The 20,959-nt window shown below is 36.4% G+C and overlaps 3 protein-coding genes and 1 long non-coding RNA gene across 4 annotated transcripts; 2 read left to right on the top strand and 2 right to left on the bottom strand.

The window, feature by feature from the left end:
* Window positions 668–3,979, top strand: LOC18769252 (protein FAM133). Its single transcript, XM_007202542.2, has 5 exons — window positions 668–1,017; window positions 2,203–2,304; window positions 2,651–2,792; window positions 2,882–2,928; window positions 3,487–3,979. Exons 1-5 carry the CDS (start codon window positions 931–933, stop codon window positions 3,706–3,708), a joined length of 600 nt encoding a protein of 199 aa, XP_007202604.1. The 5' UTR covers window positions 668–930; the 3' UTR covers window positions 3,709–3,979.
* Window positions 4,596–8,322, bottom strand: LOC18770917 (mitogen-activated protein kinase homolog MMK1). Its single transcript, XM_007202111.2, has 5 exons — window positions 7,769–8,322; window positions 7,311–7,578; window positions 6,255–6,587; window positions 5,749–5,929; window positions 4,596–5,069 (listed from the first exon to the last, which is right to left on the bottom strand). Exons 1-5 carry the CDS (start codon window positions 8,032–8,034, stop codon window positions 4,894–4,896), a joined length of 1,224 nt encoding a protein of 407 aa, XP_007202173.1. The 5' UTR covers window positions 8,035–8,322; the 3' UTR covers window positions 4,596–4,893.
* Window positions 12,137–15,323, bottom strand: LOC18769919 (glycerol-3-phosphate phosphatase). Its single transcript, XM_007203827.2, has 7 exons — window positions 15,176–15,323; window positions 14,752–14,821; window positions 14,464–14,623; window positions 13,659–13,740; window positions 13,111–13,327; window positions 12,800–12,864; window positions 12,137–12,573 (listed from the first exon to the last, which is right to left on the bottom strand). The coding sequence occupies exons 1-7, from the start codon at window positions 15,266–15,268 to the stop codon at window positions 12,319–12,321; spliced, it is 942 nt and encodes a 313-aa protein (XP_007203889.1). The 5' UTR covers window positions 15,269–15,323; the 3' UTR covers window positions 12,137–12,318.
* On the top strand, window positions 17,111–19,205 carry LOC109950485. Its single transcript, XR_002272746.1, has 2 exons — window positions 17,111–17,873; window positions 18,032–19,205. It is a non-coding gene; the product is annotated as an uncharacterized LOC109950485 (long non-coding RNA).

Here is a 20,959-nt window from a genome sequence, read left to right as displayed (position 1 = left end):
TTGCTTGGACTGCTGCCTGCATAAATTGACCTAATGCTAGTGTCATTGTAATGTCATCAACCAATTTAAATAACAAAAAATTATAAAAAAAGTAAAAAAACAAAATTTTCAATTTTTTTAAAAAATAATAAATATCTAGCCATATTCTTCACTTCCCATATCAAAAACTGTATACAAATTCCTTTCTTCATATCTCACGTGAATAGTGGTTGCCCTTTGGTTGCTATGACAATGGGTGGAAAACTAATAAAAAAAATTTGTTAGGACATGTAATATTTATGTGAATAGTAATAGTCTTTACCTTCCATTACCTTCTACCATGACAAATGAGTGGAAATGCTCTAATAAATAAATACAAACACGGTATCTTTGATTTTAATCATACACTAAAAAAAGATATTTTAATGATTAAAAACAAATTTGACGAGACTAACTAGTTTTTAGTCTAATTCTTAAGCTCCAATCTCATCTTATAATGAATTTAATTTAGTTGATATACTCTTTTAATATAACTTTTGATTTTGAAGAGAAAACTCACGGAAATAAAATGAACGGTTCAGATTAAAGGGTGGTGGTAGATTGGTGTGTATTATTAATTTCGGGTCAGACGAATCAAGATCCAACACGTCATGTAAAGCTCTCAAGGCCTCACCCAACATTGTTGTTGTTGGCTTTGCCTCGCCTCACACCCTCACCTCTTCTTTCTTTCTCGTATCACATCACATTCATGCGACCCTCGCCTCGTCTTTGAAAAACCTTTGCCCAACCCAACCTCTACTTGTTTCTCTTCCTAAATTCTCTCTATCACTGCATGGCTTTTCGACCGTTAATACTCTAGCTACTCATATCTTCTCCTTCGTTCCCCTTCTGGGTTTTCTTCGATTCTCTTGGCCTTTCTCCATTGATTTCTCTTTTTAGGTCTCTTTCAAAATGGGCAAAAATCAAGCTTACAAGGCTATGCAGAGAGCCAGGCTCGGCTCCAGCTCTGCTGGCCCTGATGAGGTCGAAGACGGCATGGTTTGTACCCTTCCATACTACCCTATCCAATTTCAATTCTACCCTTTCTTCTTTCTTTTATTTATTTTCATTTCAATTTATCTTAATTGCTCGCGTTTCTTCTTCTCAATTAATTGCGTACTATGCAATTCAATTTGTGGTTCTGGTGGCTAGGGTAGATTTCAAGGAAACTTTGTAAGTTGTAAGATTGGAATCTTGGTTCGTAATGGGTATATTGTAATTGTTGACTGTTTACTCAATTTCTGGTTATAGGATCTAATTCTCTAGGATTGGATTGGATGTTGTTCCTTAAAATGAATTCTTTATGTCCGATTTCAAGTGAATGAATTCTTCAATACAATTTGTTCGCATAAATATGTCCAGTGTTGAACAGCACTGTTGACTATGTTGATAGATAAAAATCAAGCTCTTTTAGAGGTAGAGGGTGTGCATAGCATCCTAAGTAGGATTTTGTTGGTTTGTTTCAGTGATTATGATTATTCACAATTGATGGGATGGGAGTAGTCTGACCAATCAAATCAAATCACCTGTCTGAAATTTTGCGGGATAACTCTATCAGAATCATGATAGTGATTAATCTATCTTAAGAAACTAAATTTCCCAAGTAGATGCCATGCCACCCATATGAGTTGTTGTCAGACAGGGCATGTTGCTCATTCCCAACTTTCCACATCACCCATGTATCCATTTTCTTCTATGGGTATATATATATGCCAAAAGAAATCTATGTTAATTTGAAGTAGGGTACCATTTTAACTTGTAAGATAATTGTTGAATCTTTTTTTCTTCTTGGCAAGTTTTCAACCTAAGACAATCCTACCGTAACCTTACCACTTGAGCATGCTCTAAAATCCAATCTCACATTTGGGGTCAAACAATTGTCAAATAAAAGTGTGGACATTGGCGTTGTTTGACAAGCATGTGATTTGCACATTGTTACTTGAAAAATATAATGAGTTACAAAATAATTAAACTCAGTAGTTTCTTAGCCAATTTAATATTTGGTGGAGAACTTCATTACTCCGATATGGATTTTAATCATAATAGACTCTGTAGTTTTCTACATATGGTGAGATTTACGTATGTTTCGTCTTTCTTTTAGAGAATTGACTTGATGATTCAATAAAATACATGCATCCTGGATGTTTTATTTTCCTGTACTTTCACTGATGAGGACTGTCGCAGGTGGATGGTTCATTTCATTCACCAGAGTGGCATGCTGCTCGTTTGGCTAGCCTCAAAACTTCTCATACAATTACCTGGGAGGAGTATAAAAAGAAGCAAAAGGTATTTTTTTTTTTTTCTGTGTTGCATTTGTCTCTATATATTTCTGCGGATGTCTTACCTTCCTTTATTTTTTGAGAAAGAACCTTCCTGTATAGTTTATATACAGAATTTGTACCTGTTGAAAGAAGAAAAACCCTTTGAATATGGTGTGTTGTAGAAATTTTTTTTTTAAAGGAGAAGAATTTGAAGTATTTTCAGAATTGTTTTATTTTTATTTTTACATTAACCCATTTATCTAGTTTTCTTATCTACTTGCTCCCTTAGCATCTTTTTTAAGGTATATGCATTTCTAGCCATCTGCACTACATCCAAATTTTCAGTTAATCTTAATGTATTGCTGTACTAGGAAGACGAAATTAGAAAGGGAGAACTGGAAAAAGACACTGATAGAATGATGAGAGAATACAGAGCTCAACTGGATGCCGAACGGGCTCGCAAGCTTGCCAATGGAAGAAACCACTCCAGTAGTAAGTCTGATCGCAAAAAAGGTTGGTGTCGTGGACATGGAAATATAAATACTAACCTCTACCTTGTTTTTACTAGCCTCTTTTCTGAAGGTGAATCCATGTCCTTGCAGATAGGAAGGATAAGGATTTAAAGAAACGCAGCAGCAGAAAGAGAAAGGTACCTTTTGCCTGCAATCTGTTGTTGTTGTTGTTGTTGTTCAGTGTGCGTGTGTTTTAATTGTTTGCCCATATTGAACACATGTGCATCAGAGGTAAAAATGCTTGCATGAATTGTCAAATTATGATACTAACTAATGAAGATATATGTACATCCAGTAAAGATAAGGCCACACCCTTTGTCAAAATTTTCCATACTGCTCTTACTACATAGAGGCAACCAGATCTGAAGTTTCTTAAGTTTGTGAACTTATATGCCGTTAAGAATATGAGTTTTAAGTGAAGCATATGCACTTCCATTATTTGAAATGTGCTAAAGTATATGTACTTCATTTGTAGTTCATTAAAAGTGACCTGTCATGCTGATCAATTTTGGGTAGTACTTCCATTATTGAGGGCAATGTTATAAGCTTCATGCACTCTTTTTTCTTTAAAAAGTTATAAAATCTTTTGATTTTAAAGTGTGAGAGAACAAAGTGCAAGTGTGAATGGTAGTTTGAATACCTCAATCAAGAGAGTTAAAATCTGAAGTTTCCTCATTTCACTTTGTGCTTTGTAGCATTCAAGAAGGAGATCTTCAGAGTCTAGCTCCTCGAGTTCATCCTCAGATTCTTACAGTAGTGAAGAAGAAGAGAGAGATTCGAAAAGATCCAAGTCCAGGTCTAAGAGAACAAGGAAGGAAAAGAAGCACAGGTCAAGGACCAAACACTCCAGCAGTGATGATGACGAGGCTGATGGTCCTGTGCCACTTTCAAGATTCTTTGGGAGCGTGAAGAGCTAACAACATTACATTAGCTATTGTCGTGTATCTTCCTACAATAGGAGATTAGTTTGAGATGAGTTTGTTCTTTATTGTTTTCTTCTTCCTTATAAGAATCCAGTTGTTTCCCTACACGATATATTTAGTTGCCTTATCATTGATGAGGTTGCTTCCTATGGTAGAGTAGTTTGGTTTATTCATTTCATTCAGTATAATCAGTTGTATGAAAAGAATTTGAAGTAACAGGATTATAAAGCCTTATGTGAGAAAAAATGGAGTCATTTTAACTCTCCCAGGGTTTTCCAAAAGGGAGGTTCTGCAACAATTTGATGCTGCCATTGCAATTTCATAACGTGGCTCGCTGCCCGTTTTGGTTTTCCTCAAGTAGATGTTTAGAAACACAGTGAAAAACTATTTACATTATTCGGAAGGATAATAATTACCAATTGGGGATTTTTTAATTTTAGGTTTAGGGTGTTTAGCTCACAAACACACACTATGTCATGGGGTTTGAACCTAATACCGTTGGTCTGCAAGCAAATGCCTTTTTTTCACTGGACTATACCTCGGTGGCACCAATTGGGAATTTTTAAGCGAGTAGAAATGGTTAGCCAGTTACCCTCCACGACGCGATCCTAACCAGAGTATTTTGTGAGCCCTACAACTTCTTCATAGTGGCTTGCTCCACTTCACAAAGAACCTCGAAATGATTCTATTTCATTAATATTCCACCTATGATGTCATTGGGACAGAGATGTCAGTTTCTGGTTTATTTCAGTTCATTGGGACCCAGGTTTGCCCTGCGCAGACTGATATGCAATCTTGATTGAAGGGATTCCTTTGCCATGAGAGATTTACACTGGAAAGATAAAACCTGAGCGCCATGAAAATGATTAACAAGGTAAGGATAAATGAAGCAAGGATAGAGATAGATCTTTATTACTTCTCAAGTTTTAGGAAGCAAACGTGTTGAAGAAAATAAAATATTAATTCATCAGCAGTATGCCCAATTCAACAATTAGATGGATCAATAGAAGGCAAACTGGCGGATACAAACATATTACCGTTGTTCCCAGTTAATCAAATAATTCCAATCTAGAACCTTTCCACTTCTGGATGGAACATATTTACATGAAAAATCAATCCGATGATGACCAAACAAACGGAACATAGATGAAAACCCACAATTGCATTGCATGATTCCTCTCATTGTGGCTGATACTCGGGGTTAAATGCAAGTGCCTCTCGGTAGATCAGCTCTTTCATCTGTTCCTCAGTCAGTGCGTGCTGCTCAAAGTCGAAGCTGAAGGGAGTCATGCAAACAGGCTCATCACTGATGTCGTGGAGAGATGTTAAGTAGGGGTGAGCTAGGGCATCTTCAACTGCACCGTAAGGAAAACTCAAGAAATTTGAGCTGCAATTCTAATTTGAATGTAAGACTATCAACATAAATGCTCACATGTTAACTTTTACAGTTCCAGCCAACCTATGAAAGTAAGCATGGTAAATAGCTTGAGATCAATTTTTAAACTGAAAAAATATATCCAAAAAGTAGCTTCGGAAGTGTAATATCCATAAGTTCTCTGTTCCCAACCAAAGGCTATATATAGAGGTTAAAAATGTTGATGAGCAAGGAAGACCTTCAAAATTGGAGATGAAAACCTACTATAAGGTGTTCGAAGGTAAAAAGGGGTTGATTTCATGGATGACAGCATGAAAGGTAGGAGCTCCTGCTAAAGCATCATTCTCTTGTGGAAATCATACCCACACAAAATATTAGGATGTTTTAATAAAGATATTGGGAGATCTAAATTTCAGCAAAGGATTTGCTGTTTTAGCTCAAAAGTTGTACGGAAAAGAGAAGAATGTGGAGTTTGTTGATGTACTCATGTGCTAGATCCACATGGGAGTAGTAGATCCACTCTTTTGACTACATATGAACATGGCATACTAAACAGGAGGCAGAAACAAGTAATGCTGAGCCAATAAAGCACATAACAGATTAGAGATACTCTGATTTTTTTAATCGGACTAGTGATCATTTGAGTAAAGGCAACTTACCTGTAATTCTCTTTGTAGGATCAAATGTCAACATCTTTTCAACAAGATCAATAGCTGAAGGATGGACGTGAGGGAACTTCTCAGTCAATGACTGTCGACGGTGCGGAGGAAGCTGCCGAATATATCTCTTGGCATTTTCATTTAAAAACCCCAGCTCAGTCTCTGATGGGGTGCCAATCAGCTGCAAGGAGTTGTGATGATTAACCACACTGATTCATAGATATCTACACTACAAACGTACGATTTTAGAAACATGAAGATTTTCAAATTCCCTATTCAACACCAAATGGTCCTAATGTGAGACATGTTATGCTTATTATTCATGACCACAAAAAAAACCTAAAATTTAAAAATAATGTCAATGAGGAGTGCTAATAATGCTATTTAAGGACCCTGTACCGTGAAAAATAATTATGATATTTCTTTCTTAAAGTAATCATCCATCAGATAATCTTTGGTTTGCGGAAACAAATGATTTATGACCAGACAAATATAATTTAAGTTACCTCCATAAGCAGACGAAGTTGATGCACATGATCTCTGCCAGGAAACAATGGCTTCCTATCCATCAATTCCATGAAAATACAACCGACCGACCATACATCAATAGCTGCAGTGTAATCTGAAGAGTTTAACAGAAGCTCTGGCGCACGGTACCATCTTGTAACAACATACTCAGTCATAAAATCAGTCTCGGAGGTGACTCGAGCTAGTCCAAAATCACATATTTTTAAGTCACAGTTGGCATTTAGGAGAAGATTGCTAGGTTTTAAGTCCCTGTGCAGAACGTTTGCGGAGTGAATGTATTTCAATCCGCGGAGGATCTGATATAAGAAATACTGCACGGAAAAGGAAGAAAAAAGAGAGGAAAAAACAGTAATTATTTGATCTTGAGTCTGATCTATATGGTCTGAGATTAAAACCAGAACTTAATGACAACTAACATAAAGAAAAATACTCTGAACTTAGATGAAGGAAATGCATTTGGTGGGGTGGATGTGGGTGGGGATATGTAGCACAATATAACCATAAGGATGTTTGCACCTGCTTTTATAGACCCAAGCACATAAGAACTGATAACCACACATTCTGCCAAACGATCCCAGGAAACTTATTGCCTAAATGTAATGTACAACCTGGTGAAAATAGCTTTTTGATAGGAACTAGAAAAATCTTGCTTTCAAACCAATGCCCCCAAGGAAAACAAACAGCATGGGTGAAAAAGAAAAAGGGTTTACTCAAGAACTCTTGTTTACAAGGAGCAACTATTCTAATCAGTTTTTATCATTATGAATGAGAACAGCGAGAGGAATGTTTTTTGCTCCGCAACTGTCCAAATTGTTGAGAAAAAGATGCAGATGCGGCAAAGAATTTGTCTTTTATCATACTTGTAACCAGAAATGGTACAAAATAACCAATACCACATAAGAATACCAAGACACTCATCTTTGCTACAAATACAACACAAAAGAATGCTCTTTGTCTCAACTAAAACCTTATTTACAGACTTGGCATTAGGTAATTGATATTCATATTAAGAGGAGAAGAAGAAGAAGCAGAACCTGACAGTGCTCCTCCGAGAGTGCTTGATTGGATCGAATGATTTGATGGAGGTCAGTGTCCATTAGCTCGTATGCGATGTAAACATCATTAAATTGGTCCCTCCGCGGTGGAGGGATTATATCCCTAATTGCAACAACATTTTCATGATCCATATGCCGCAGCAGCTTGATCTCTCTCAGAGTCCTCTTCGCATCGATCTTGTTGTCGAACGCATTTGCAATCTTCTTTATCGCAACGTGCTCGTTCGTCTCCGAATTCAAAGCAGAACTGTATATGTTTTTGTTAATTTTCAAGATTAGTAAGTTATACGATCAAATTTCCCCAAATGATGAACCTTTCGTTTTCTTTTTTCATTTTTCATTTTAAATAGAACACAAATAACGCGAAGAGAAGAAACAGAAAAAGAAAAGGAAATGGAAATGGAAGAATGAACACAGAGAGAGAGAGAGGGACAGACCAAACGATGCCGTATGCGCCTTTACCGATGGGCATGATAGGGGGCTTGTACTTGGCGGTGACCTCGAAGACGTTGCCAAAGATGTTGTACTGAATGAATCGGCCGCCGTGGCTCAGCGTGGCCGGAATGCTCTCGACTCCGGGCATGACCGGATGCGGTGGTGGAGGCTGTTGCTGTGGGTGGGTAGAGTCCGCCTGTGCCGGTGGTGGGGCCGCCTCTGACATGACGGTGTCGGCCGATTGAGCTGCCGCCCCTCTTGCCTCCATTTTCGGTTTGATCGATACGATATCGATTGTTTGTTTGTTGATTTTGTAGTAATGGCAGTGAGAAGCTCTCAGGCTCAGCCCTAATAAGCTAAGAAAGAAAGAAAGTGTTTGTTTGTTTGTATGGTTGATGATTATAGAGGAGAGAGTATAATAAAATTGATTCTAGTTATGGAACTTGACCTGTGGAATTGATTAATAATGGGTTTTTATTGGTGAACTTCTTATATATTTAGTTTCAGGTTGTGTTGTGTTTCTGTTTATTTATTTTGTGCCATTTTGGTCAGTGTCAATTTGTCAAACAGATCTAACGACACTTCTATTTTCCATTTTATTCAATTTCTGCAACAAAATTAGCATGTCTACGCCACTCCCTTTTCTTTTCTTCTTTCTTTTTTTTTCTTTTGTGAATTTATGAATTTATAAATTTGATTTCGATGTTTTCGCCTAACTAGGATAATTACCGTCTTAGTGCATTTTATATGTAAATATGAAGGACAATAATTGGAATTCGATGTGCTTGCTTATCGTACATACATTTGTTAACTTGTAACTAGAAACATAATTTGCATTTTATATGTACATATGAAGAAAAATAACGTCCTTGACCTCGAAGATTAATAAATTATTTAAAAACATACTTTTTCTTCTTTCTGAAAAAGGAAAAGAAAAAAGAAGAAGGTGTGTTCATATCTATGAATTCAGTATGATTTGAAGTGCCCCTGATTTTATTCAGGACACTGCTCTCTTAGAAGATTCTATGTTTAGGGGTCAGACTGTCCTTCTTTTGATCAATAAATTTACCTCATCCTTGAGAAATGAAAAGCATTCGCAACTTGAACTCATCAGTTGTGGCTGGCAGTTAGTTCTCTTTCTTTCTTTCTTTCTTTCTTTGGCCTTGTCGCTGGCGCTTGTGCCTCATTTCGTTTTGGTCTTTCAGCAATTGCCAATTAGGGGGGCCTACTTGCTTGTATTCATTCTTGAATCTTGATAGATAGGCCTGACGTGCCTTGCTTTGGTGCCACCATTTCCTTTTCGTTTTACAAACTGTCTGTCTGAGTTTGGTTTTTCGGCGCCACACCACATCCCTATATCAACCCACCCTAAGCCCAATTACCAATAATTAATGAAGAAAAAAAGTCCTGAAATCAAACCCAAAGAAAGTAAGGATTACAATACAAGAAAAACCAAATCATCAATCGATGAAGCAAGCAAGCAAGCACCAACAACTTATTCATCATCCCAATTCAACAAGTTTTTTGCATTTGGATTATAGGGTTTAGCGCTAGTGGCGGGATTTCTTGGTTTATATTCACCGTCTTCCTCTTCCTCTTCCTCTTCCTCTTCCTCCTGGAATATTCATAGTCTGCTTCTGCTGGGTTGGTTTTGGTTAGGTTTTCCTTGCTTGGTACTGAAAATACAAGGAAATTCGACGACTACTTCGTTATACTTACTAAAGATGATTGATTATTCGGAAACTGATGATGATGTTGAAAATAATATAATATCTAATGATATGTTGTTGTTAACTTGTTATACAAGAACCCAGGTACCCTCGTGCATGTCCAGCTATGATGTTTAATGGCTTTTGCGGCGCCACTAAGACAGACACAGAGTCACAGACTGTTTTGAAAGATGCCGGCAAGTTGAAGGAAGCCATGCTCAATGAATACCCGAAAAACACAATGCTCGTGTTATTGCGTGCGTTTGTAAATTTTGTTGAATATCGATCAATCAAACAAACAAACAAGAAGATTTATCAAACATGTCTTTCTATCCCGATTCCTATCCTATCCTATCACCACCCCAAACCACTAGCCACCACCACTATCCTGATTCCCTTTATCTGTTCTGTTCTGTTGTGTTTTGTTGTAATAAGAGATCGATGTAGGGGGAGGGAGCCTAACCTAGCCTAGCTCAGCTCAGCTACTAAAGATTGTCTTCTCTTACAAATTAGTTATCAGTTCTTGTATAAATATCTAGACAGACAAGATTATCCAATGAACAAGTCCTTTCCTTATTTACAAACAAATTTGCTTACTCCTGCTAATTATATTGAAGCACAGAATTGGTTGAAGATTACAAGGCCTTTCGAATAAGAAGACTATTATTATTATTATTCTTATTTAATTTATAATTTAGATATTTCGTTATATATATTTTATATATTTGTTATAATTAATTATTTGTTGTCCCTATTGATCAAATAACTAAAATGGAGCATTTCTTTGGCAAGAACCAATCAAAGAATTTTATTATATCCCTTCTAAGATCATTTTATTTCATCTGGTATTTCGTAGGAATAAATGATATATAGAGAATACATTTTGTCTGCTATTAAAACTAATACAAGAGACCTTCGAATGGCTAAATAGTGAGATGTCTCTTAGTAATGACTTCTTCCGAAATTTGGAATAGAGTACGGAATAGCGTAATATGTTCTATGTAAGACATAAAGTATAAAGTGGTTCTGTTTAGAAACTTATAATTGAGATATGAATACGCTTGGTTGCACAAAAAAATTATTTTTGCTTCAATTCAAAGCCCATAAAAGGGTTTCATAAGATTAAAAGGGTCCGTTAAGCGCCTCACGGCTATGTCATAATAGATCTGAACACTTGCCCCGGATCAACTTCCAGATCATAATTGCTCTAGTGAATAACAAAAGAAATTAGATAGATGGGAGATGGAAGAGAAAAAAACTAAGTCTAAACATCTCTCATAGGTTCACTAATTACTTAACTATTTATTGGCGGGTCTCTTTGTATGTATTGTCCGGAAAGAGGAGGACTCAATGATTATTCGTTTGCCGGAACCAGAAGTTAAAATTTTGGTAGATAGGGATCCCGTAAAAACTTCTTTCGAGGAATGGGCCAGACCGGGTCATTTTTCAAGAACAATAGCTAAGGGACCTGATACTATCACTTGGATCTAGAACTTACACGCTAATGCTCACGATTTTGATAGTCATACCAGTGATTTGGAGGAGATCTCTTGCAAAGTATTTAGTGTCCATTTTGGTCAACTCTCCATCATCTTTCTTTGGCTGAGTGGTATGTATTTCCATGGTGCTCCTTTTTCCAATTATGAAGCATGGCTAAGTGATCTTACTCACATTGGACCTCGTGCCCAGGTGGTTTGGCCAATTGTGGGTCAAGAAATATTGAATGGTGATGTCGACGGGGGTTTCCGAGGAATACAAATAACCTTTGGGTTTTTTCAGATTTGGCGAGCATCTGGAATAACTAGTGAATTACAACTCTATTGTACTGCAATTGGTGCATTGGTCTTTGCTACCTTAATGCTTTTTGCAGGTTGGTTCCATTATCACAAAGCTGCTCCGAAGTTGGCTTGGTTCCAAGATGTAGAATCTATGTTGAATCACCATTTACCAGGGCTACTAGGCCTTGGTTCTCTTTCTTGGGCGAGACATCAAGTACACGTATCTTTACCAATTAACCAATTTCTAAACACTGGAGTAGATCCTAAAGAGATTCTACTTCCTCATGAATTTATCTTGAATCGGGATGTTTTGGCTCAACTTTATCCCAGTTTTGCTGAGGGAGCAACCCCATTTTTCACCTTGAATTGGTCAAAATATGCGGAATTTCTTACCTTTCATGGAGGATTAGATCCAGTAACTGGAGGTCTGTGGCTGACCGATATTACACACCATCATTTTAGCTATTGCAATTCTTTTCCTGATAGCGAATCACATGCATAGAACCAACTAGGGCATTGGTCATGGTATAAAAGATATTTTAGAGGCTCATAAAGGCCCATTTACGGCCAGGGCCATAAAGGCCTATATGAGATCAAATCTTGGTAACCTTACAATGCATCAACATATACAACTAACACTTCCACTATATTATGTGTTTGTTCTTATTGTTACTACCACCAAACCACAAGTTAACCTCAATAATTAAAAAAATATTATTTCCTTTTTCCTTTGGAAATTATAACCTGAAAATCAATTGAAAGATGATCCATACTGAGCATGAGATATCCAAATGAATCGAAAGATTCATGTTTGGTTCATTGCATTTGGAAAATCTCTTGAAACATAAAGCTAGATGGAACTGCTGAATACTTTCAGAATCGGTTTAAGAGGGTAAACTCCGAATTGATCTTCATTCATTCGTTAAAGCCAGATTACAAACTCCAATGGTATAAGGTCTCAAACAATGGTAGCTAAAATATAAGTTTGCTCCAATTCCAAATAATAACTAGTCATCTTCCCTGCAGTTGTTGGAAGAAAGCAAATCTTTACAACGTTATTCTATTCTACCATGTAAACGCAGGTAACACGTATGATGGGTAAGCATCGTATTTGGAAGCAAGAGCTTGCACAGAAGATATATCCGCAATGTCTCCAAAACTACTGAGTCCAAGTTCAGTTGCATGGATCCCAGCTGTGATAAAAACTGATTGGATTATAGCTGCATTTGCACCCTTAATGTCATGGTGAAGAGAATCACCCACTGCTATAGAATCAACAGGGTCTACACCAGCTAACGCCATTGCTGATTTGTAGATGACCTGCGTAAAATGCCACAAAGGTGTAAACTGGTCAATCTAAAACTTTGCTAACTCTGTAACATATTAAAACCATTAAATAACTCAATGCATCTTACTTGCATAGCACTGATAAGCAAAAATGCAAAAATAATGTGAGTCTAGTTTGTAAAGCAATATATATTAAGGGTAAAGTTATTCATATAATGATGTTGACAACGGTAACCAGAGAGCAATGTCATTAGATCACCTTATCAGGCTTGCCCATCCATTTCACTTCACCCCCCAGCTTTTCATACCTGGCAGCCAGAGTCCCTAATAGGAAATTTATTTACATGAGGCACATGTAAGCAAACAATATTAGAATTAACATCATGTGTAACACAACAGTAATAAAATCATTTTATCTGAGTTCAAAGTTAATTGATTAAGTTTCACACGATGTTGCTTTTGCCTTTAGGGTAATATAAGACCAGCCTAGTAAGTCATATATGCAATTCTAAATATCGTGAAAATATCCATATATATGGGTGTTGTGTTTAGCAAAAATAGAAGTTTTACCAGGCATTACACGCAAGGCTCTAGCCTCAACAGTCACAAAATCTGGATTGGCTACCACCATAGGGATGTGTTTAGCAGCACATTGTTCCAATATACTTTCCAGTTCCTCAAGTTTCATGGGAAGCGCATCACCAGAAGGAAGCCCTAAGGCCTCGGTACCATGGACCAAAATAAATTCAGCATCCTGAACATTCTCCACAACTTGCAATCCCAGGCCCTACAAGGGATTGATAAAGCCAGTTTTACAGTTAAAACTTACACAAATAACATAAGAAAATAAGTAAAAGGAAAAAATTATTTCAAGCTTGAATCTTCTACAAATCATATTTGCCTGTAAAGGATTTCTTTCTTAAAACCAATGACCTTAATGATGATCTTCCCCTGCCTTTCTGAAAAGTAAAGTCACTACGCTTCAACATTCAAATAGTATCTTAATGAGCTAGGGGAGGAGGCAGGGGAGAAAGAGAGTCCCCAGATACTCCTTCAAGATAGTGGGATTAATTGGAGGCATGGAGAAAAAGGGTCTCTAAAGTTAACAATGGCTGTACCTCAAGAGATATGGCACCACGAGCACTCCAAGTCATATGAATGCAAGATTTTCCCAGTGCTGCAAACCAAGCATCATCTCTCCTTTTTCATAACAACATACAGTAGAAGTTACAAGAATCCTAGTAGATACATCAATAATAAGATTTTTAAAAAAGTGTTCTTGGAACACATAGCATTCCACTTCTCTGTTCAATAGAGGCATGTAGAGCATATTGCTATAAAAGAGAAAGGCTGGACAGAAAGATTGAATACAAAAAAAAATGAATAAACCGAAAAGCAGATAGAGGGGGCATAGAAATAAGTAAATGATGAGAGACTAACAGTTATGCAAAATAACATTTTAAACAAAATGTTCGAACTAATATTTTTATCATGAAAATCTGCATAACCATGGCTCCACAATTTAACATATAAAGTAGAGGCAGTACAAATTTAGAAACAATTTTAGAAACATCAGTTTCATAAACTTCTAATCCTAAAAGTTGGACTCTTTCGCATATAGGAAATTTGGAAGGAAAAAAAAAAGGTTCACTTTCTGGATGATACTGAGCTTAAACTTCAGAAATGAAACAGTTCATGGTGATATCAATGCAAATCAGCACTATTGTTACCATATTTTTGGAATACCTACATGCTAGTCAAACAGTTTTAAGCAGAGAAACTGGCAGATATTAAGTTGATAATATTACATCAAAGGCATACTGTAAACTAGTCTGGCCTGTCCATCATCGGAGGAAGAAAACCGAATGCATAATCTAACCTCAGATGATTTTAACATTTTTCAAAGAATACATGGTGCCCAACCTTTGCAAGTTCTGATGTGTTAATTCTCCACTCGTGATGGCTCCGACAAATAGAGAAGGATCAAACCCAAGGCTTCTCAATTTCTCCATGGTTGTAGACGAGCGTCTTGAGGAATTACTTATAATTACCATTTTTGCACCAGTACTTGCTAGGTTTTTTACTGTTAAACAAGAACAAGGTTATAGAAATAAGCACCGCCGCATTGCTAATTGAAAATAGAAAGACTTATGGGGTATCGACTAAAACAAAAGCTTACCCAAATGCCAAAACTAACAGATGAAAACATACATGTTGTGATTGCACCAGGATAAGGCTGCTTCCCGTCATGGAGGACTCCAAACTGATCTAAGAACCAGGCCTGCACCACAAACATCACCAGACATATGAATATGTGTAATTTGAAGATTTAGAAAGCTTATGAAGTCAGTTCGAGTTCATAAAGCAATCATCTTGAAACTACATCAAGTCAGGCAGCTTAATTATGTATAAGACTTGGATCAAGCTAGGACAAAAGGTTTTCAGACTCGTTTTCTGTGAAAATCTGAATTTGTAAAGAAAAATGAATAATCAGAGTAAATGAAGACAGAGAGATTGGACTAACGACCCAGCTTGTTTCTCTTTCTAGTGAAAATTCTTGTCTTTTTATTTTCTTCTCTTAATTAAATAAATGTTCCTAAGAAAGCGAAATTGGGTGGTAATGCGAAGTGCAAACCTTGAAACGGTGGGTTTCTGCAAGCTGTTGAAGCCCAGTTAAGCTCTGGAAGAGCTGAACATCATTCGATTGAACAGAGCATCTGGGCATCATCTTCTTCTTCTTCTTCGTCTTGTTGTTCTGTCACTTGTGTTCTGTCTGTGTGTGGTTGGTTTGGTAAGTGTGCTTGATTGATATTTACTTAAACACACGTGATAAAAGCGTGAGAAGTTGGTGAAAAATACGAATAAAATAGAGTTTTTATATCTATATATATAAAGCAAAAGACAGAGAATGATGAAACATTCAAAATATCAGAAAATGCCCTTGGTTAATGCAAACATTAAGAATTTAAATTATTAATTAAATGAGGATAATATGGTAAATTCACACTTTTTCATATTTAAAAAAATTAAAAGAAAAAGAAAAAGCAGATAATGGATCCTATTTTTATGGAACACAACTATCCATTATCTTTTTAAATTCTAAAATAAATTTACTTATTTTTTTAAAAAAACCTCTCGCAAGCGCGGAAGCGCGTGCAAAGAGGCTAGTAATAATAAAAAGCCAAAATTTACCCATCATTTTCAAAAATATCAGTTTTTATAAAATCTTTCAAATATTATCAAAGACTCACTTAAATAGACACAAATGCTCTTTAAAATTAAAACCCACATAAATCTAAAAAGCAAAACCCACACAAATGCTCTTTAAAATTAAAACCCACATAAATCTAAAAAGCAAAACCCTACTACACAAAGTTTGGAATCGTACGCACGTCTGTAGCCTTGGTCGAACTATTGGGGAATGATGTTCTCCTTTCTCTTTTTGCATATTTTGTGCTTACTTATGTAGTTGCTTCTTTCTTTTAATTGTTTATTCATTTCTTTGGCTTGGTAGGAACAAGAAATTGAAGTATTCATCATTTTAGGTGTATTTTAATGTGTGATAGTGTTTTGGGGGGAGGGGGTTCTACTTTCTATTCTCTGTTCTCGGTCTCAAACCTTGTTATGTCATGAAAGTTCCACAAATTATAAAATTAAAACAAAAACTAAGAAATTCAGGAAGAAGTAAGCCTATTATAGTAGAAGAAAGTCCCACAAATTTGAACACTATACAAACTTGGGACTGATCTCATGGATAATAGTGTAAAAGCTTTTACATAGACTATACTATAGATCAAATACGTAACTCTATTTAGTCAACTAGGTTTACTTTTGGTTCACCACATTTGTAGTCTTATTTGTATTGCACTTGTGTAGACCAATAACTTTTATGGTCTTATTTGTACTTCTTTTTGTTTGTAACTGGAAAAGATAAAAATAAGTCATTTACTAATGTTGTGGTTGATTAATTAATACTCTTACATTCTAACTTACTGAATAACATTAATGCACAATTGATATTTGATATCATCATAGATAAATCATATATATATATATATATAGCAATTGACATTACATGGGATGTGATGATGTTCCAGCTATCAATGTGCACTCTGATGAACCCAACCCCAACAAACCAAATGCTCGGGACAAGGATAAAAATTATGTAAATGGATCAGACATGACATAGCTATGCAACGCAAGTGGAGATATAAATGTAGGTCAAGTGCATGAGATTAAAGAGGATATAAAAATAAATTTGCATATTGATGCTATGACGAAAAATTATGAGTTCAAAGTGAAGAGATCCAATAAAGAAAGATTTGAAGTTGGCGTGTCGATGCATATCTTGTTTATGAATTTGATCATCTTATGGTGTAAATATTTAATGTTGATTATAAAGTGGGTGATTATCTTAATACGGTTGGATATGAAAAGTGGGCTCGTGCACACTTTAATAGGAAGCGATACAACCTAATGACAACAAATATTGTCGAATATCTCAACTCAATCATCAGAGATGCTCGTCAACTACCTATTACCAATTTTATGGAGTATTTAAGAATGAATATCTTCAAAAGTGGTTCCATGAACGTCAAACTGAGGCAGCCAAAATGAATTCACATTTGATAGAGTGGGCAAACAATTTGGTTCGAGAAAATAACAAGAAGGGGTTGTCATTGCAAGTATTTCAAATTCATTACATTTTATTTTGTTGCAAGTAAGGAATGTATACAGACATTTAACCAAGTGGGCAGACATTTTCTGGACTAATACAAGAGGGTGAGCCAATTCCCCAAAAAAAAAAAAAAAAAAAAAAAAAGAAGAAGGGATGGGCCAATGCGAATTGAAAGTGAGGACACGCGGCCAAGTCCAGGGTCGAGGCAATTAAGCAAACCAGTCCAGTCCACTAACTCTATAAATTCTAAATTATAATACAAAAGGAAACGACATCGTTTGAAGAAGAAAACCGTCTTATCTTAAAAGGCGCCTGATCTCGCAAATGATAAAACCTTAACCCTCGGGCCCTCAGAGTCCCAAACGCGAGTGAGAGCAGATCTGAGAAAATGAGAGATGTGAAACACAGAGAAGGTCTGGAAACCCTAACAATGGCATTGTCTCTGTGATCGGAGCCTTCGCTGTAGATCAGAGACATGAGCGTGAAGAAAGAGAGAGACGACGGGGCATGAAGAAAAGCTCCTCCAATGCGATTCTTGTTTTGCGAGGTTTAACGCCTCGATGACCGCCATTGATCCACGATCGGATCCGTTCAAGAGCTCACCGTTGAAATCACGTAGTAATTAACACCAAGACCAGAGATCTGATGGGGCTAGGTGTGGGGTTTCCAGGACCCGTCAAAGTTGATTTTGAAATTTAGGGTTTACTGAGATCATTGTTTTTTATTTGATAGAGCGACATGCCTGAGGAATTAATTAGTAGGTCGGTCTTTAATTCAATGCATTAATGCGTTCGCTGTTTGCTTCCATTCCAGGTACACTCCCTGTCTGCTTGCTCAAGATGCGATAGGGTGCTATGTGGACTGATAGAGGCACTGACAGCGGGCCTTCCATATCTTTAAGGTTTTACTCCTTACTCATTCAAGCATGTGGATGTATGTTTTTCTTTTGTAAAATTTCATTTTTTGTTTTTAAATGGAAAGAAAATGAACAAAAATAAGTTTCCAGAGGCAAATAGCATAGTATTGTTGAAAACTTGAACGATATATCTGACAAAAACAAAATTGACACACACGGTATCTTACATATGGAATCAGGAACATTGTGACATTACATCAGTGATACACGGTGGCGTGGTGAATTTAAAAGTAATCATTTGTAGCAATATCGGATGGTCTAATAACCATGCATAACTAGACTGTTCGGCAACTTTATGTTCTGACAAAAAGAGAACATCGGATGATGGGGTTTCTCTAACTTTCAATGTAACATGAGTTGGAAGACATTAGAACGTGAAAAATCATAAATGGGTTAGTGCATTATTCAAATATTGTCGCACACAATGTTCTAGGCAATGTCAGTAATCTGAGCTTCTGAACTTTTCAAGTTAGGATGAGAATGCAAGGAGTCTCAGAAGTTCTCAGTATTTTCTTTTGCATCTATGCACCCAAGCAATGTTTATAGGTTATTACCATGGAAATAAAATTTGAAGCAGTAAATTTCGTAGAACTAAAATTTATCTGCCCACATTGTCAAATATATACGGAGGATAGATTGGCAGTTATAAATTTAGAAGTCTATTCACTCTCTCTCTCTCTCTCTCTGGTGTTCTGTTATATTTCCTAGTTGTAGTTGGTACATATCAATCTTAATTTGATATAATTTCTCATTGTAGTTGTTTATCATTCATATTTTGTTATCTATTGACAATACCTTTGGATTGTGTACAAGCTGGAAGATATAATAAAACATATATAATTTCTGTTTTAATTGTTTTCCGTGTATTGGCAGGTATTCTTTTTGGTAGTAAAATGGTGTTTAAAATGAAGTTATGAATGTACAAATGTAGTAATAAAGTATTTTAAAATGTTTCTTCAGGATGTTGTGTTCTGGTTTGCGATCTTTAACATTCAGTGGTTTTCCCACACCAAACGTTCTTCCTATGAGTTGCAGCATCTTGCATTTTAAATAAAAGAACCTGTTGTTCTATGTTTTTTTGGTTATTGACATAACAAACTGTTCTTCCTATCATTCCCACTTGTTGCATTTTAACTTTAATTTTTTTATTCTATGGTTTTTTTGATATGCTTTTATATTACTACCTTTCAAGTTTGTCCACATTTTAAAGACATTATCGTCCTGAAATGCCAGCCTTTTATTTTGTAGGTAATTTTTGAGGATTGATGTTTCTTCTAGAGACATGCAATGAATTTTTTTGTCAGTTAGTTCGTTAGTGCGACTTTCTTATGTTTGTTGTGTCGTACACTTGCACATTCAGTAGTTCTGCTTCGGTTCAACTTATTATTTTGCACATTGACCATCTGGTTTATTTCAGTCTTTATTCCAGTTGTTATTATTTCTGATGGTTCTAATTGTTTAATTTTGTCTCAACTTTTGAGTCTTGATATTATTTTATTAATTGTTTAACTTTTTTCTTTTTTTCCCCAGGTTCGCCTCAAATTTCCCTTTTGTTTTTTTGACTAATTTGATCTAATTTCAATCAAAACAAGTCTGTATCAATTCTTTTATTTGAGTGCTGCGGATTGTAGTTTTTGCTTGGATATACTTCCGACCCGCAATACTGAATTGGGCGTCGTCAAGTTTAAGGTTTATTATGAACGTCCAAATAGGACACCTGAAGGCCCATGAAAAACAAAATTGGCCCAATGAATGAGCCATAAACGATCAAAAAGGCCCACTGGAAAACCCATAGAAGGTAAATAGGGCCAATGGAGGGCCTATAAACTACAAAATGGGCCCGATGAATGGCCACTAAAAGACAAAGTAGTCCCAATGAAGGGCCACCGAATGACGAAGTAATCCCAAAGAAGAGTCACTAGGAGACAAAAGACCATGTAAATCATTTAAGGACAAAATAGGCCCAATAAAGGGCCACTAAACGCCAAAAATGGCCCAGGAAGGCACACTAAAGACAAAATAGGTCCAATAACGGCGACTAAACGACAAAGATTGGCCCAATAAAGGATCACTAAAAGACAAAATAGACCCATTGATGGGCACTAAACGACAAAAAAGGCCCAATGAAACACTGCTAAAAGACAAAATGGGCCAGGTTACTAAACGACAAAATAGGCCCAATGAGGTCCACTAAACGACAAAAACGAGACCATTTAAGGGCCGCTAAAAGACAAAATAGGCCCAATGAGGTTCACTAAACGACAAAACCTAAACCATTTTAGGGCCGCTAAAAGACAAAATAGGCCCAATGAGGTTCACTAAACGACAAAACCTAGACCATTTTAGGGCCGCTAAAAGACAAAATTGGCCAAAAGAGCACTAAACGACAAAAACTAGACCATTTTAAGGGCCGCTAAAAGACAAAATAGGCCCAGAAAGTATCACTAAACGACAAAAACTAGAGCATTTTACGGGCCGCTAAAAGACAAAATAGGCCCAGAAAGTATCACTAAACGACAAAAACTAGAGCATTTTACGGGCCGCTAAAAGACAAAATAGGCCCAGAAAGTATCACTAAAAGACAAAATAGGCCCACTGAGTACACACTAAACGACAAAAATAGCCATGGAGGACCACTAAAAGACAAAATAGGCCCAAGAGAGACCATAAACGACAAAATAGGCCCAACTAATTGCTCTTGACGATTTTGTCGTTTCCGGGATCTTAATGGGCCTATTTTGTCGTTTTGTTAGCCTTAGGTGGGCCTATTTTATCGTTTAGTGATCCTTACATGGCCTATTTTGTCTTTTAGTGTGCCTTCTTTG

The sequence above is a fragment of the Prunus persica genome, chromosome G7, assembly GCF_000346465.2.
Source record: "Prunus persica cultivar Lovell chromosome G7, Prunus_persica_NCBIv2, whole genome shotgun sequence".
Lineage (NCBI taxonomy): Eukaryota > Viridiplantae > Streptophyta > Magnoliopsida > Rosales > Rosaceae > Prunus > Prunus persica.
This window is presented reverse-complemented; position numbering and strand designations above follow the sequence as displayed.

Bases quoted from the DNA above. Each gene is read 5' to 3' on its own strand.
- LOC18769252 (XM_007202542.2), top strand. From the start codon at position 931: ATGGGCAAAAATCAAGCTTACAAGGCTATGCAGAGAGCCAGGCTCGGC. The intron at 1,018-2,202 runs GTTTGTACCCTT...GGACTGTCGCAG, and splicing joins ATGAGGTCGAAGACGGCATG to GTGGATGGTTCATTTCATTC. The intron at 2,793-2,881 runs GTTGGTGTCGTG...ATGTCCTTGCAG, and splicing joins TAAGTCTGATCGCAAAAAAG to ATAGGAAGGATAAGGATTTA.
- LOC18769919 (XM_007203827.2), bottom strand. From the start codon at position 15,268: ATGATGCCCAGATGCTCTGTTCAATCGAATGATGTTCAGCTCTTCCAG. The intron at 13,741-14,463 runs GTTGGGCACCAT...GTTATGAAAAAG, and splicing joins ACACATCAGAACTTGCAAAG to GAGAGATGATGCTTGGTTTG. The intron at 12,574-12,799 runs GTGATCTAATGA...CATTTTACGCAG, and splicing joins GGATGGGCAAGCCTGATAAG to GTCATCTACAAATCAGCAAT.
- LOC18770917 (XM_007202111.2), bottom strand. From the start codon at position 8,034: ATGGAGGCAAGAGGGGCGGCAGCTCAATCGGCCGACACCGTCATGTCA. The intron at 7,579-7,768 runs GTCTGTCCCTCT...AAACATATACAG, and splicing joins GGCGCATACGGCATCGTTTG to TTCTGCTTTGAATTCGGAGA. The intron at 5,070-5,748 runs GTAAGTTGCCTT...CTTACGGTGCAG, and splicing joins TCCTACAAAGAGAATTACAG to TTGAAGATGCCCTAGCTCAC.